At 43.4% G+C, this 17,306-nt stretch overlaps 1 protein-coding gene across 6 annotated transcripts in view; it reads left to right on the plus strand.

Annotated features, from left to right (window-relative positions):
• The window catches only part of STK3 (serine/threonine kinase 3), a 149,622-nt gene that overhangs the window by 18,609 nt on the left and 113,707 nt on the right, over positions 1-17,306 (plus strand). For all 6 annotated transcript variants that reach the window (XM_044424369.1, XM_044424371.1, XM_044424370.1 and 3 more), the window contains 3 exons: positions 6,712-6,826; positions 14,929-15,093; positions 16,040-16,207. In XM_044424369.1, the coding sequence (XP_044280304.1) occupies positions 6,712-6,826; positions 14,929-15,093; positions 16,040-16,207 (448 nt within the window). The remainder of the gene's footprint in view (positions 1-6,711; positions 6,827-14,928; positions 15,094-16,039; positions 16,208-17,306) is intronic.

Consider the following 17,306-nt stretch of genomic DNA (forward strand, 5'->3'; position numbering starts at 1 on the left):
GTAGTCTTTTAGGTAGTTGTGCAACAGGAGTTGGAGACAGTGCAGTACAAGGGATTAAGTGGGTGTATTTCTGTGTCAAAGGTTGGCAGTGATAGGTAGGTGTTGAACAAAGATAAGGGTGTGCCCTTAGTAAAATATTGGTGAATCACTCCCTTGTAAAATATTTATGGGCAGAAAACATCTCTTTCTTTTGAGCCTTGTTTTATATCTGGGAAGATCTTTATGGACAAATTGCAAATGCCCCAAAACACACAGTAGTTAAAGTAAGACTGACAGAACCTGAATTAGAGGATTGCAAGAATGCAACTTGGCCCTAAATATTCAAATACCATATATACTTCGGCAGGCTTTTAATCATTCCTTTTTATTGCAGCTTGTTAATCTTTAATTTAAGTTCTTCAGAATTTGTTATAGAGATTGTCCCAAAATATTGTATCCTAGGAGTAGAGCAGTTGTAAGGGGCAAGGTTTAAAGCCTGCTATATCTCTCTGATAAAGATGAAATAGATTTTATGATACATTTATTCGAAGTTTGATACATACCCATATGGATGCTCACTTAACTCAGTAGTGGACATAACATTAGAACAACCATTTGGAGACAGACATTTCTGGCCTAGGGTGAAAGGTAGTCTTAATAACTTAAAGTATATCACAGAAGTGAGTACACCCCTCACATTTTGTAAATATTTTATTATATCTTTTCATGTAACAACCCTGAAGAAATGACACTTTGCTACAATGTAAAGTAGTGAGTATACAGCTTGTTGTTGTTGTTAGTTGCGAAGTCGTGTCCGTCCCATCGCGACCCCATGGACAACATTCCTCCAGGCCTTCCTGTCCTCCACCATCCCCTGGAGGCAACTCAAGCTCACACCAACTGCTTCAGTGACTCCATCTAACCACCTCATTCTCTGCCATCCCTTCTTTTGCCATCTATTGTTTCCAGCACTAGACTCTTCTCCAGGGAGTCCTTCCTTCTCATTAGGTGGCCAAAGTATTTGAGTTTCATCTTCAGGATCTGGCCTTCTAAAGAGCAGTCAGGGTTGATACCTCTAGCACTGACCAGTTTGATCGCCTTGTGGTCCAAGGGACTTGCAAGAGTCTTCTCTAGCACCACAATTCAAAGGCCTCAATTCTTCGGCGCTCAGCCTTCCTTATGGTCCAAATTTCACAGCCATACATTGCAACTGGGAAAACCATAGCCTTGACTATATGCACTTTTGTTGGCAGGGAGATGTCTCTGCTTTTTAGTATGCTGTCTAGATTTGCCATAGCTTTCCTCCCCAGGAGCAAGCGTTTTTTAAGTTCTTGGCTGCAGTCCCCATCTTGGAGCCCAGGAAAATAAAATCTGTCACTACCTCCATTTCTTCCCCATCTATTTGCCAGGAAGTGAGAGGACTGGATGCCATGATGTTAGTTTTCTTAATATTGAGTTTCAACCCAACTTTTGCGCTCTCCTCCTTCACCCACATCAAGAGGCTTTTTAGTTCCTCTTCACTTTCTGCCATGAGAGTGGTATCATCTGCATATCTGAGGTTGTTGATATTTCTCCCAGCAATCATAATTCCAACTGGGGATTCATTCAGCCCCACCTTTCTCATGATGCGCTCTGCATATAAATAGGCAGGGCGACAGTATACAGCCTTGCCGAACTCCTTTCTCAATTTTGAACCAATCAGTGGTGCCGTGTCCAGTTCTCACTGTTGCTTCTTGACTCGCATATAGGTTTCTCAAGAGACAAATAAGATGGTCAGGTACTCCCATCTCTTTAAGAACTTGCCACAATTTGGTGTGATCCACACAATCAAGGACTTTAGTGTAGTCAATGAAGCAGAAGTAGATGTTTTCTGGAACTGCCTAGCTTTCTCCATGATCTGGTTGTTGGCAATTTGATCTCTAGTTCTCTCCCTCTTTGAAATCCTGCCTGTACTTCTGATAGTTCTCAGTCCGCACACTGCTAGAGCCTAGCTTGTAGGATTTTGATTTTGCTAGCATGTGAAATGAGTGCAATGTTGCGGTAGTTTGAACATTCTTTGGCATTGCTCTTCTTTGGGATGGGAATGTAAACTGACCTTTTCCAACCCTGTGGTCACTGTTGAGTTTTCCAAATTTGCTGGCATATTGAGTGAAGCACTTTCACTGCATTGTCTTTTAAGATTTTGAATAGCTCAGCTGGAATACTGTCACCTCCACTAGCTTTGCTCAGACTTCCTAAGGCCCATTTGACTTCACATTCCAGGATGTCTGGCTCGAGGTCAGTGACCACCCCATCGTGCTTATCAGGGATGTTAAGCGCTTTCTTATATAGTTCCTCTCTGTCATCTTGGCATCTCTTCTTAATCTCTTCTGCCTCTGTTAGGTCCTTGCCATTTTGGTCCTTTGTCATGCCTATCTTTGCATGAAACATTCCCTTCATAGCTCCAATTTTCTTGAAGATATCTCTGGTCCTCCCTATTCTATTGTTTTCTTCTATTTCTTTGCACTGCTCATTTAAGAAGGCATTCTTATCTCTTCTAGCTGTTCCCTGGAATTCTTCATTCAATTGGGTGTATCTTTCCTTTTCTTCCTTGCCTTTCGCTTCCCTTCTTTCCTCAGCTATTTGTAAAGCTTCCTCAGACAGCCATTTTGCTTTCTTGCATTTCTTTTTCTTTGGGATGGTTTTAGTTGCTGCCTCTTGTACAATGTTGCAAACCTCCATCCATAGTTCTTCAGGCACTCTGTCTATCAGATCTAATTCCTTAAATCTATTTGTCACCTCTACTGTATATTCATCAGGGATATTATTTAGGTCATACCTGAGTGGCCCAGTGCTTTTTCCTACTTTCTTCAATTTAAGCCTAAATTTTGCAACAAGGAGCTCATGATCTGAATCACAGTCAGCTCCTGGTCTAGTTTTTACTGACTGTATAGAGCTGCTCCATCTTTGGCTGCAGAGCACATAGTCAATCTGATTTCTGTGTTGACCGTCTGGTGATGTCCATGTGTAGAGTCGTCTCTTGGGTTGTTGGAAAAGAGTGTTTGCTGTGACCATCGTATTCTCTTGACAAAATTCTACCAGCCTGTGCCCTGCTTCATTTTGTACTCCAAGGCCAAACTTGCCTGTTATTCCGGTTATCTTTTGGCTTCCTACTTTAGCATTCCAATCCCCCATGATGATAAGGACATCATTTTTTGGAGTTAATTCTAGAAGGTGTTGTAGGCCTTCATAGAACCAGTCAACTTCAGCCTCTTCAGCACCAGTGGTTGGGGCATAGACTTGGACTACTGTGATGTTGAACGGTTTGCCTTGGATTTGAACTGAAATCATTCTGTCATTTTGGAGATTGTATCCCAGTACTGCTTTTCCTACTCTTTTATTGACTGTGAAGGCTACTCCATTTCTTCTGAGGGATTCTTGCCCACAGTAGTATACCTGATGGTCATCTGAATTAAATTCACCCATTCCTGTCCATTTTAGTTCACTGATTCCTATGATGTCGATGTTCAGTCTTGCCATCTCTTATTTTACCACATGCAGCTTGCCTAGATTCATGGATCTTACATTCCAGGTTCCTATGGAGTATAGATCTTTACAGCATTGGACTTTCCTTTCACCACCAGATACATCTGCAACTGTGTGTCCTTTCGGCTTTGACCCAGTCACTTCATTCTTTCTGGTGCTACTAGTACTAGCCCTCAGCTCTTCCCCAGTAGCATATTGGACACTTTCTGACCTGAGGGGCTCATCTTCTGGTGTCATATCTTTTTGCCTTTTGGTACTGTCCATGGGGTTTTCATGGCAAGGGTACTGGAGTGGGTTGCCATTTCCTTCTCCAGTGGATCACATTTTGTCAGAGCTCTCTGCTATGTCCTGTCTATCTTGGGTGGCCCTGCATGACATAACTCATTGCTTCATTTTGCTATGCAAGCCCCTTCGCCACAACAAGGCAGTGATCCATGAAGGAGATACAGCTTGTATAACAGTGTAAATTTGCTGTCCCCTCAAACTAACACATAGCCATTAATGTCTAAACCACTGGCAACAAAAGTGAGTACACCCCTAAATGAAACTGTCCAAATTGGGCATTATTAGCCATTTTCCTTCCCTTGTGTCATGTGACTCATTAGTGTTACAAGGTCTCAGGTGTGAATGGGGAGCAGGTGTGTTAAATTTGGTGTTCTCTCTCTCCCATACTGGTCACTGGAAGTTCAATATGGCACTTCATGGCAAAGAACTCTGAGGATCTGAAAAAAAAAATGTTGCTCTACATAAAGATGGCCTAGGCTATAAGAAGATTGCCAAGACCCTGAAACTGAGCTGCAGCACGGTGGCCAAGACCATACAGCGGTTTAACAGGACAGGTTCCACTCAGAACAGGCCTCGCCATGTTCAGCCAAAGAAGTTGAGTGTACATGCTCAGCGTCATATCCAGAGGTTGGCTTTGGGGAAATAGATGTATGAGTGCTGCCAGCATTGCTGCAGAGGTTGAAGGGGTGGTGGGTCAGCCTGTCAGTGCTCAGATCATGCGCCGCACACTGCATCAAATTGGCCTGCAGGGCTGTCGTCCCAGAAGGAAGCCTCTTCTAAAGATGATGCACAAGAAAGCCCACAAACAGTTTGCTGAAGGCAAGCAGACTAAAGACATGGATTAGTGGAACCATGTCCTGTGGTCTGATGAGACCAAGATAAACTTATTTGGTTCAGATGGTGTCAAGCGTGTGTGGTGACAACCAGGTGAGGAGTACAAAGACAAGTGTGTCTTGCCTACAGTCAAGCATGGTGGTGGGAGTGTCACGGTCTGGGGCTGCATGAGTGCTGCCGGCACTGGGGAGCTACAGTTCATTGAGGGAGCCTTGAATGCCAGCATGTACTGTGACATACTGAAGCAGAGTATGATCCCTTCCCTTCGGAGACTCGGCTGCAGGGCAATATTCCAACATGATAACGACCCCAAACACACCTCCAAGACGACCACTGCCTTGCTAAAGAAGCTGAGGGTAAAGGTGATGGACTGGCCAAGCATGTCTCCAGACCTAAACCCTATCGAGCATCTGTGGGGCATCCTGAAACGGAAGGTGGAGGAGCGCAAGGTCTCTGACATCCACTAGCTTCGTGATGTCATCATGGATGAGTGGAAGAGGACTCCAGTGGCAACCTGCGGAGCTCTGGTGAACTCCATGCCCAAGAGGGTTAAGGCAGTGCTGGAAAATAATGGTGGCCACACAAAATATTGACACTTTGGGTCCAATTTGGACAGTTTCACTTAGGGGTGTGCTCACTTTTGTTGCCAGCGGTTTAGACATTAATGGCTGTGTGTTGAGTTATTTTGAGGGGACAGCAAATTTACACTGTTATACAAGCTGTATACTCACTACTTTACATTGTAGTAAAGTGTCATTTCTTCAGGGTTGTCACATGAAAAGATACAATAAAATATTTACAAAATGTGAGGGGTTACTTACTTCTGTGATATACTGTATGTTTATTCTGACTATCATATCATAATTGAAGCAAACTTAAACTTTACTTAATTATTGGAGATAATTTCCCCCTGAATAGATTATAATGTTGCTTGGTGTGGTCAAAGCAACATCGTGGAATATTTTAAACACAGTTGCCACAAATGGGCAACAATGAGCAATGGAGAAACAGGCTTCTGTTAATGACTCCTTTGCTGATTGAGAATTCTGACTGGGCTGTGGATGAGGTTCCTCCAGGATGGAATATGCAGTGTCAAACATATGGCTCAAAAGATTGGCCAGCGGTTGGAAAGCATGTGCAAATACATGCATAAAACAATGTGCATGCATAATTTTAGATTGGGCTATTGACATTTCATAGTTGTAAGTAGTCTTGTGTTGTACACCATGCGCTTTTGGTATACGAGTCCTTTCAGTTTGGGAGTATTACAGGTGAAAATAAGCAATCTCCATTGCTTGTTTTCTCTTCTACCTTGGTATATGACTTATAATGTTAAAAAGAAACACCTCTTTCATACAAAAGATGCTGAGCATTCTGTTCCTTTATTATCACCTGCACCCAGCATGTTAAGGTTTTTTCCCCCTCCTTTTAAAGATTAATGAAATTTGAAGCTTATGTAGCTGTGGCCTATCTATCTACTGTCTGCTTAGATAGATTTGTGCACTTCTGAGAAATAGGTCAAATGGTAAAGGTGAAGGACAAAGTTGGGCAGATGGCTTGATAGTTCTAAGGTTACTTAATGAAGATTCTCAGGCATAGCATAAGAACCAGCCCTTAGAAAGGAGGGAAACTTCTCAAAGATTGATGGAGATGATAGACTTTCTTGGCCCAGTCAGGAGATAACAGACAAAGCAAGCAGACCTATATGGAATGTCTGATATTCCTGCTATAGTCTTCAACAAGTAAAAGACTGGAGTGAAAGTGGAGTCAGAAACTTTTGGGAAGGGAAGTTTCATTGTGGATTGAACTCTTTACATGGACAAATGCTTCTCCTGCATCTCAGGGAGAATGCAAATTTGATTTATACTGTGCTGTTAACCTGTTAAATTTTAATAAAAAAACTGCATCTAAAGTTTCATCTAAGCCTGCTGGAGAGAAAAAGAGGGAGGGAGAGACTTGCTCTATACAAGCTGCTTGAAAAAAGCCACTAAGCTTTAATTCCAGCAGCATTGATCCTGGACAGCGCTGTTTCTTAATAGTATCAAAAGATTAACTTGTGTATGTTGACAGCCATGTTTTTATTTGTAGCCCTTATGTTGTCAAGTACTATGGCAGCTATTTTAAGAATACAGACCTATGGATTGTTATGGAGTACTGTGGAGCTGGTTCTGTTTCGGACATAATTAGATTACGGAATAAAACGGTAAGGTTTTATTTTTATAAAATATTACATCTGGATATGTTCATGGGAAAAAAATGATGTTCCCAAGATTTGTAATAGCTCAATGGTAGAGCACATGTTTTGCATGCAAAAGGTCCCTCTAGATCCTTTGCCAAGTAGTGTTTGCAGGCAGAGAGCATGCTTCCAACCTTCTCATCTTGGGAAGGGATTGCCACAAAGCTGTCAGGGTAGTCTGTATTAACCCCTGCAGCTTTGAAGAAGAGGAGAAGCTTTTTTTTTTTTTTGACTCATCTTGCTCACCAGGGGGTGCTGCCATGATTATCATGAAGAGCACAGTGAAGTAATTGTGGGAAGCTTGAACTTTCATCATACCTTCGTTCACTGTTCCATTGATTAAGGGGTTGAAGATACTTTTTTGGTCTTACCCTGCTGCATGTAGAGAAGAATGACAGAAAAGCTCATTAATCTGGAAGTAAGTCACATTGGACAAAATGGGACTGACTTGTGGCTAGAGAGGGTAGGATTGCACAGTTATTTTGTCTGTACTATGTCAAGTGCAGGCTCTGATGGGCTTCAAAAGAACCTTGGAGACCTTTGGAGCGGAAAATTAGTGATGCTGATAGGGATTTTTAAAAATATGCTTACACCTATTATACCTCTGATTTATTTGAAATAACCTGCCTTGCGAACCATCTTCCAGGGGAGCCTTGTGTAAAGCACATTGTGCTAAGAATGATACAAGCATATAGGTGATGGTAGCTCTAGTCTATTTTCCAAAAGAGTGAGCAGCTAGGCTGTTGAATGGATTGATAGAACATACTCCTGGTTGCCAGCTGCCAGCTACTGTCTGACTAGGATCAGACAGTATACACTCAGGGATTGAACATAAACTGAGTGTGGGTTGTATTTGAACCATGGGATGTTGCTGAAAATGGGTTATTGTGTTGTCCAGATGAGATATCAAACCATGATCAACAACCTGCAGTTTAGAATCCAGCGACAAACTATGGCAGTGATGGTGAACCTTTTAGAGGCCGAGTGCCCAAACTGCAACTGAAAACCCACTTATTTATCGCAAAGTGCCAACACTGCAATAATACCTGAAAACAGCTAGTCCAAGCAAAAACACACACACACACACACACACACACACACATCTCCTTGGCAGCGCACTGACCAGACATGCGAATGCTCGGATGAGTTGCGGCTAATGTGTCACAGCTTGTGACATCATTGCCTGGCACCAGTACTCCTTTCTGAGCACACACATGGCCCCTATGTGCATTGTTATCCAGTCCTCAGCTGCTGGGGCAACTTGGCTCGTGTGCCAACTGAGAGGGCTCTGTGTGCCTGCTGTGGCACACATGCTATAGATTCGCCACCACTGGACTATGGGTTCTTTTCATAGATTGTTTGTGGTTAACAAACCACGGCTTGTTATTGCAGCTTGGTTCAGACAGCACAATAACCAATGTTTTCACAACAACTACCAAGATAACCAGTGTGGTGTAGTAGTTAAGAATGAACTGGACTGAACACTGAAGTTTTAACTTCGTTTCTTTCTGTTCATTGAACAGCTACTCTGACACTGTGAAGACCAAGAGAAATGCTAATCTACGGATGTGCCCAGTAGAATTGTTCTATATCACTCTCTTGGCACCCTTATTAGTAGAGTATGGGTTTGTAGATAAAGATTCATAGACTGTATTTTTGTTTTACTTACCTGAGAAGAGCCTAGTAGCAAATGCTGACTACAGAGCAGGAGGAACTCCCTCCTCCATGCTCAGGAAGAAAACACAGTAAACTAGCTCCCTCTATGGCATGTACCAAACATTTAATTGTTTTACTGAACATATTTTTTTATTTTTGCACTTGTATGTCAACCAAATATTCTGATAGGGATCTTTAAGTGGCTTACAACAGTAATCAAAAACACAGTTCTTAAAAACATTATACTCAAACAACAATATCATAGCAGCCATTTAAAAATAATAGAGTTAAAGGACAATTATGTACACCATTAACATTAAATAAATTAAAATCAGTTGTTAAAATGCCTGGTAAAGAGAAAAGCTTTTCCCCTGGCACTAGAAGGAGAATAATGTTGATGCCAGTCAATTCTCTGCAGAGGCTATTCCATAAGTGTTGTTATTGTTTAGCACTGATGGAACTTCTTATCAGGTTTGTTTAAAAAAAAACCCAAAACAAAATGGCCACCAAATGGAGATGATCTTCTGGAATGAAGATGTATCTGGTTGAAAATGATTGTTCATTCTATATTTCACCATTCCTTCTTTAATTATCTTTGAAATTATTTGGTATGGTGAAATACCAGATCCGCCAACTCTTCCCTTTCCTCTATCATCGCTGAGAAAAGTTGACTTTATTAAATAGAAGTTAGCAGGCTTTCCATTTCCATTTTAATGTTTTAGTTAGTAAAAAAATGTAATATTTGGATGTTTTGGGGTGCTAGTAAGAAGGCATTAGAATCCATGTTCATGATTTCATATTTGGAAGAATTGCATGTTGAAATGCATGGAGCTTGGGAGTCACCGTGGCCTACCAGCAGGCATGTGAACAGGAGGCTTATATGTATTCTCACACTTCATGTCCCACTTCTTCATCCTTGCCATGATTTGTTTAGTTGTCTGTAGATATGTTATCTCAGATTGGTGTTACTGGAGTGCAGCCAGCAATATGGCTTTCTGAACATCAACTCTGACCAGTGTTCCTGTGCTTGAAATCCATGATTTATTCACAGGCCCATCAACAGGGCACTGTGCCACATTTCTTATGGAAACATCCTAAGGCTGACAGAAGATATCCTCAGAATGTGAGCTGTCATAAGTAGTGAATCTTGAAAATTCAAAAACCTTAATTTCTGGGCAAAATGGTATTAGTTGCTTTGTAGTGGTATGCAAGGATTTTAGGTAGTATTGGAGTAGTTTTTATCTGTATGTCATCCTGTAACTAGATTCTGTGGTCAGTTAACAGAGATAAAAAACAATAATAAAGCAGATAACACTTTAAAAGCCATAGCTTTTATAAACCTAATTTAAAGCAGGAACAGATTAAAAGCATTGGGAAAATACTAAGGCATTTGCCTTGCACTGAAATGACACCAAGTTAGTGAACAGTTGCCTTAAGAAGATAGCTTAAAACTCCAGGTAGGTATACAGGTGATCTTTTAGGTACTTGAGTACAACAGAGTGGAATGCCTTAAAGGTCAAAGCCATCCCTTTGAATACTATTGTGTTCTGTACACAGGCAACTCAAAGGGTCTCTAACCTTACCTTATTTTAATGAATTGGGAAGATGGGAAAAACTGTATAACAAAGAAATAGAAACATAAAAAAGAGCGAGTCAGAAGGGGCCTCCCAGGCCATCTAGTCTGACTCCCGGCTCTAGGTGTCTCTGCCCACGACATGCCTACCATGCACATGTCTAGCCTACCCTTGAACACCTTCACCAATGGGGCCTCAACCACCTCCCGTGGAAACCCATTCCATACCCACGGCATCCTAACTGTCAGGAAGTACTTCCTGGCATCTAAATTGAACCTTGGTTCCCTGAGTTTCGCTCCTTTGAAGTACATCCTGCTCTCCTCTGCAGGGGAGAACAGGTCTCTACCCACCTCTGCGTGACACCCCCTCACATACCTGTAAGTTGCCAACAGATCCTTTCTGAGACTCCTCCAGGCTGAAAAGACCCTGTTCCCTCAGTCTCACCTCATATGGCTTTCCCTGCAAACTGGCCACCAACCTCGTGGCCCTATGCTGCACTGTCTCTAACCTGGCTATATCCTTCCTGTAATGAGGGGCCCAAAACTGAACACAATACACCCATTGCAGGCACACCAGAGTTGTATAGAGTGGTAGTAATACCTCTTTTGATCTAGAAACCACGCTTCTGGGTATGCAGCAAGGGTGACGTTGGCCCTCTTGACCACCGCATCACACTGCTGACTCACGTTTAGCCTGAAGTCAGCCAGCACCCCAAGATCCCTTTCACAAGTGCTGCTCTTCAGCCGCTTGTCCCCTAACTTGTACTAATGACACCCATTCCTACGAGCCCCAAGTGCATGCACATTGAACGCCATCCTGTTGTCTATTGCCCACTTCCATAGTCTGTCCCGATCTTTTTGGATCTGGAGTACCTGCTCCTTAGTTGTGGCCACTGCCCTGGTTTAAGTATCATCTGCGAATTTGATCAGCAACTGTTCACCCCTTCTTCCATGTTGTTGATGAAAAGATTAAGCAGGATCAGCCCCAGGACAGAGCCCTGGGGGACCTCGCTTGTCACTGGCCACCATCCTGATGATTCCCCACTAATGATTACTCTCTGCTTTCGGTCAGTCAGCCATGGCATAATCCATCGGAAAGTGCATTGGTCTATCTCAAAACTCAATTTCTCAACCAGGATATCATGGGGCACTTTGTCAAATCCAAATCAAATCTTGCTGAAATCCAGGTAAACCACATCCACTGCATCCCCTCCATCTAGCCACCTTGAAACCTTGTTATAGAATTCCACAAGGTTTGTCTGAGAGGACCTGTTATTGTGGAAGCCGTGTTGTGTGGCCGCCAGCCTCCCTTCCCTATCTAGCATCACTAGATCTCTTGCTATTATGAGCCTTTCCATTGTTTTTCCTACAATGGATGTAAGGCTAACTGGTCTGTAATTACCCATGTCCCTTCTACTACCCTTTTTGAAGATTGGGACCACTCACATCACCCTCCAGTCCTCTGGAACTTTACCTGTTCTCCACAAGGTCTTAAAAATGGAAGCCAGAGGGCGTGAGAGAATCCCTGCCAACTCTCAAAGTACTCTTGGGTATAACCCATCAGGACCCAGCACCTTTGTAACATCCAGTGCCCCAAGGAGCCCCTCGACTTTTAGTGGGGTGACTCTAATCTGTGCCCCTAAGTTCCCGGCCTCATCTAATCTCCCATGCGGATCTCTTCCATCCTGCTTTGGGGGAGAACACAGAGACAAAATAGTCATTTAGCAACTGTGCCTGTTCCCTCGCATCAGTCACTGGATCCCCTTCCTCCTCATTTAGTAGTCCCACTACCTGTCTCCCCTTTTGCTATTTACATGCTGAAGAAGCCCTTTTTGTTGCTCTTGATATTCTTTGCAAGTCTCAGCTTGTAATCAGCCTTAGCCTTGTGAAGAATCCTTCTGCAACAGGCTTCCTCCCAGTATATCTTGTCTATTTGCCCCAGTACCCTTTTCCTATGGAGGTTCCTCTTGCGTCTAATCCCTCTAACCACCTCCTTTCGTATGCATGGTGGTACTCTCCTTCGCCTCCCTGCCTTACTAACTAGAAGTATTATCAAGGCTTGTGCCTCCAAAACCTCCCTTTTGAGTGCCATCCACCCCTCCTCAACTCCTTTGCCTTCCAGTAACCTGTCCCAGGAGACTTTCCCCAGTCTGGCCTTCAGTTGGCCAAAGTTGGCCCTCTTGAAGTCTCAGCTTCTAGTGCTTGACCTGCTGCACATCCCCATTCCCCTGATCGCAAAGCAAAGGATGGAGTGATTACTCGCATCCAGAGCTCCCCTAATCTGTACCTCATCTATCAGCTCCTCCCTGTTGGTCAAGACCAAGTCAAGGACGTCCACCCCCCTCATCGGCTCTCGAATCCTCTGCATGAAAAACCCTCCCTCTATAGCGTTTAGGAAACGCTGTGACCTGGCTGTCATTGCTGAGTGAGTCTCCCAACTAATATCCAGGAGATTGAAATCTCCCATAATTACTGTGTCCCTCCCCCAAGATATCCTTAGAATCTGATCTGTCAGGACATCATCCAGGGTTTCAAGTTGATCTGGAGAGTGATAACATATCCCCACTGTCAGGTCCCTCTCCCTGTCAGAACCTGTTAGTTTCACCCAGACTGCCTCTACCGAATCCCCATCTGTGCTGCATTCTTTCTCACTGCATTCTATCACTTCCCTGACATATAAAGCTACGCCCCCGCCCCTCTTTCCCTTCCTGTCCTTTCTAAACAGGTGATACCCCTCTATGTTTACATTCCAGTCATCCCACTAAGTTTCCGTCATCCCCACCAGGTCATACCCTCCTATTCCCAGGAAAGCTTCAAGCTGTTCCTGCTTATTACCTATGCTCCTAGCATTGGTGTACATGCACCTCAGCTCCTTCCCACAGCTTCGTTTCTTTGGAATCCCCAGCCTCCTCCTTCCTCCCATCTTTCCTGATACCGGCCCCCTCTTCATAGGAGTCCTGTCAGCCCCTGCAGTACCTCTAACATCCTGGCCCCAGAGCCGTGATCCTCTCCCCAGACTTGCCCAGTGCAGACAAGTTTCTGGGGAGCCTGAACCCACCATTCCCTGCCTTAGTTCAGTCTTCCAGACAAAGCTCACTAGAGCATTTCCGGAGGACCTTTTCTCCATCCTTGTGAGGTGCAACCTGTCCCTTGCCAGAAGTCCATTGGCAAGAAATCAGGTGCTGTGGTCGAGGAACCCAAAGCATTCCTTCTGGCACCACACCCTAAGCCAGTCGTTCACCTGGGCAACCCTTCATTCCCTGCCTGGCCCAAATCCCTGGACCGGTAAGATAGATGAGAAGGCCACTTGGGCCTTTAGGTCCCTGAGTTTCTTCCCCAAGGCCTCGAAGTCCCTGTGATCCTGAACACACCCTGCTTGGCTATGTTATTTGTCCCCACATGGATCGCCAAAAGTGGCTGGTGATCCCCAAAGCGAACAAGATGCTCCACTCTATCCTTCACATGCCGGATGTGTGAGCCCAGCAGGCAACAGACCTCTCTCGGCTCAAGGTCAGGGCGGCACACCACCGCCTCAGTGCCCCTCATCAGAGTGTCCCTGACCACGATCATTCACCGCCGTCTCTTCCCGGTGGTGGTAGGTGGCTGTGCCCTGGCCCTCACCTCTCCTGCAGTGGCCTCCTGGCCTCATGTAGTCCCAGACTTGGAGCCTTGCTGCTCCCCCAAGGCCTTATCAGCCCCAGCCTCCTCAAGCGGAGAGAACCTGTTTCCAGCACCAGAAGAAGGAGGCTGTGCTGGCCGCCTCCTCCTGTGGGTGACATGCCTCCATGTCTCCCCAGCTGTTCCTCCTGTGGCCCCTCCTTCAACCCTCTGTCTGGAGGGGGACTGCTCCCGGGGGGCCTGCAGAGCTCCCTCGGCCCTCAGACACCTTACCTCCTCCTCTAGGAGGCTCACAAGCTGTATCCCTGCGTCTCCTGAGGGAGAAGGATGAACATGCCACAGCGGACGGCAACACCTGTGATTCCTGCCAAGGCCATCTCCTGGCCTGACAGTGGGAACCCTTCAGAGACCCTGCCTTGGTCCCCCGCCTTGTCTGTCCTGCACTACTCCTCACTCGCTTAGTTCTTTCAGACAACCCCCCCCACACACACACACACACACATGCAGACAAAATAAAAATTTAAATAAATAAATAAATAAATAAATAAAGACCTGCCCCAGGCGAGGGAGTCCCTGGGCAGCCTGAGCTGCAGCTATGGAACGCAGACAAGGGACGATGCAACAAGGACTGAGTGCGGCCTTGTAAGCCTCACAGGCCACTGGCCCCGCCCCTCTGCTGCCTCCTGAGTTCTCTGGCCCTGCCTCCCTTCCTCTCTGCTGCTCCTGCCTCCCACTCCTCTGCCCAGCTCCTGCCTTGCCTTTGCCAGTCCCCTGGCCACCTTCAGCACACTCTCCCAGCCTCTGCCTCTGCCAAGAGCCAAAAGCCAAAATACATAGTCCAGGCTTTGACTATGCATATATAAACCTTTGTGCCTTTCATGGTGCATTTGCTTAGCCTTGTGTCTACAATTTGTTATTTATTGGTGGGACTTTAGTTCATGTTTGAAGCTTGTTGACTTCTGTGCAATCATATGCAGGCTCAAGGAGGTCAGGCCATGTGGATTGGATTGCAAGAGTGTGATCTTGATGGGGTCTTGCTTTCTGTATTTGTGAAACATTTTGCACAAGCTTTACATGCTATATAAATAATAATTATAAGGCAGTTTGCATAATTTTGTGTTCACATTTCTTAGTCATTTCAATTGTTTATGTAACTGTAATCTGTGTGTGTGTGTGTGTGTACACACAAGAAAAATACTTGGTTATTTATGTTTCCTCATAGCTTACAGAAGATGAAATTGCAACCATTCTTAAATCTACGCTTAAAGGACTTGAATATTTGCACTTCATGAGAAAAATACACAGAGATATAAAGGCAGGAAACATCCTCTTAAACACGGAAGGGCATGCCAAGTTAGCTGACTTTGGGGTGGCTGGACAGTTAACTGTAAGTATTAAGTGCTGGGTAAACTCTTATTTTACTTATGAGCAAAAACCACTCTACAAAGAAGTTTCTATTGCATTTGTTACTTTTCAGGGCTAGTAATAAGAGGGGTTTTTTTAGAAGAGGTAAATCTTTTTTTGAATAGTGAGTTGTAGTTTGTGTGGATATTTTTGCTTACTGACATCAGCTTGCCTTGTTGTTGTTAGTGGATCAGTATGTATGTTACGGCATTTCATCCCAGCAGTGACATCTGTGTTGTAAAGCTTTATAATAGAGAGTTGAACCCAGATCATGCTCTGAACATGTGGTGAACAATTAACAAGATGAATTCAGCACGTATAACACTACTGAAAATCTCAACATGCACAAGCGAAAGAAAGAAAAGAGAACAGTTCAGTGGTTTGCATTTAGAGCTGGAGGCCTCACATCTGGGTGGCCTGATTCTACTGAAGTTGTAAATAGACCATGGGCTAAAAAAGTCTGATTCTTACTGCTGCAGATAGATTCAGTAGTTTTAGGGATATTTAATGCATTAAATGGTGGCAAGTATACATGTATTTGTCGTAAAGAGCTGTGGCAGAATCCAGCACCCTGTTGTATATCCCTTATGTTATATGCCTTCAGAAAAGATATTCATTATATCTACACATTGTGGTTTTATAGTACATGAAATGCATGTACTAGTAAAAGTAATGTGGGGGGTACTTTTTGTGAATGTTTCACAAATTCGTTTCTTGGGGTACTAATGAAAGGCACTGATTTGGCTTGCAAACATTGTAGACAACTTATTTTGTGTCTAATACATCATATTTCATATAATCTCAGAGATATTACATTAAAAAAGTTTATTGCTGAACTTTGTCAACACTTTTTGGTATATGCAATATTACAAATAGAAAAGAGAAAAATATTTTGAGGTACGTTAAGGTTTTCAATAATATAATTACAGGATACAATGGCAAAGCGCAATACTGTCATAGGTACTCCATTTTGGATGGCTCCAGAGGTAATACAAGAAATTGGTTATAATTGTGTGGCAGACATCTGGTCCCTTGGCATTACATCAATAGAGATGGCAGAAGGAAAGCCACCCTATGCTGATATACATCCAATGAGGGTAAGAATCATATAGTATGACTTCATTATTAAATACAGTTGATCTTTATATTGTTGTTTTGTGGGAAAGTAGAAGTAGGAGGTACTTGACTGGTTCAGAAGTAATGCCTAACCAGTAGCATAATATTAGGAAAATGAGCCTAAACTCACATGCTTCTCCCCTTCAGAGTTTAGAAGATTTCACTTCAACATCTTAATAGAAGTGATTTCATATTTTGCCATGTTGTCCAAAACAGAACAGACTACAACTACATTTAATAAAAACAAGCAATCAACCCCTGGTTTATGAAGCTGGCTTGTTTTCACTAACCAAGTTAAGATTAGCCATGGTTTAGAGTTTGGACAACAGCATGATATTCTGTAATCTAAAATTGAAGACACATCCACTCTCTTTGTGGTTGTGTTAGGGGAGGAACAGAAACATGCAGATGCAGGGAAGGCTAGAGTTATTCTTAAATGTCCAACTATGGTTTAGTATTGCATCCAAACACATCTCCTGTAATTCTCTTGATGGTTGGAACTAGAGCTTTGTGTTCAGCTGCTAATTATAGCTGGGATTCAGAACTAAGCAACTAAACTGCGGGTAAAATGTAAACCTTGCAACAGGGAATTGCAACTGGTAACCTTTCAAATGTTTTGATTTACAGTTTCTATTAGCTCTAGCCAATGTAGTCACAGGTGAGAGGTGATGGCAGCTGTAGGCTAAGATACCTTGACAACTATACGCATTTTTTCAGAAAGTAACGGTGTCCATTATGCTATAAAAAGATAACGTGTATTTGAAACCTCAAGTTTAATAAATCAGTAGCCATCTTTCAAAATGGCTTCTGCTGTCACCAAGCATATTTTAATATTTACTTATCTAGCTTTGCTAATTTTGGCAATTTAGGGAGTCACCATTTATGTAGAAATACAGCAAGCCACTTGTAAAAATAGCTGAGTATTATTTATTCAAACATTATTGAGGGAGTTGTGTTATATCTATGTGGTATTAGCTAGTTCTTCTCTAGTTTTGGAATAATAGGCAATGGAGTACCTTGGCTCACAGTTGGAAATAGGGTGAGTTCTTCTCTAAGGCTAGAGGTCTAACTTGTAGTTAT

This window comes from Varanus komodoensis, unplaced genomic scaffold, assembly GCF_004798865.1.
Source record: "Varanus komodoensis strain SLA01 unplaced genomic scaffold, ASM479886v1 scaffold14_1, whole genome shotgun sequence".
Taxonomy (NCBI): Eukaryota; Metazoa; Chordata; class Lepidosauria; order Squamata; family Varanidae; genus Varanus; species Varanus komodoensis.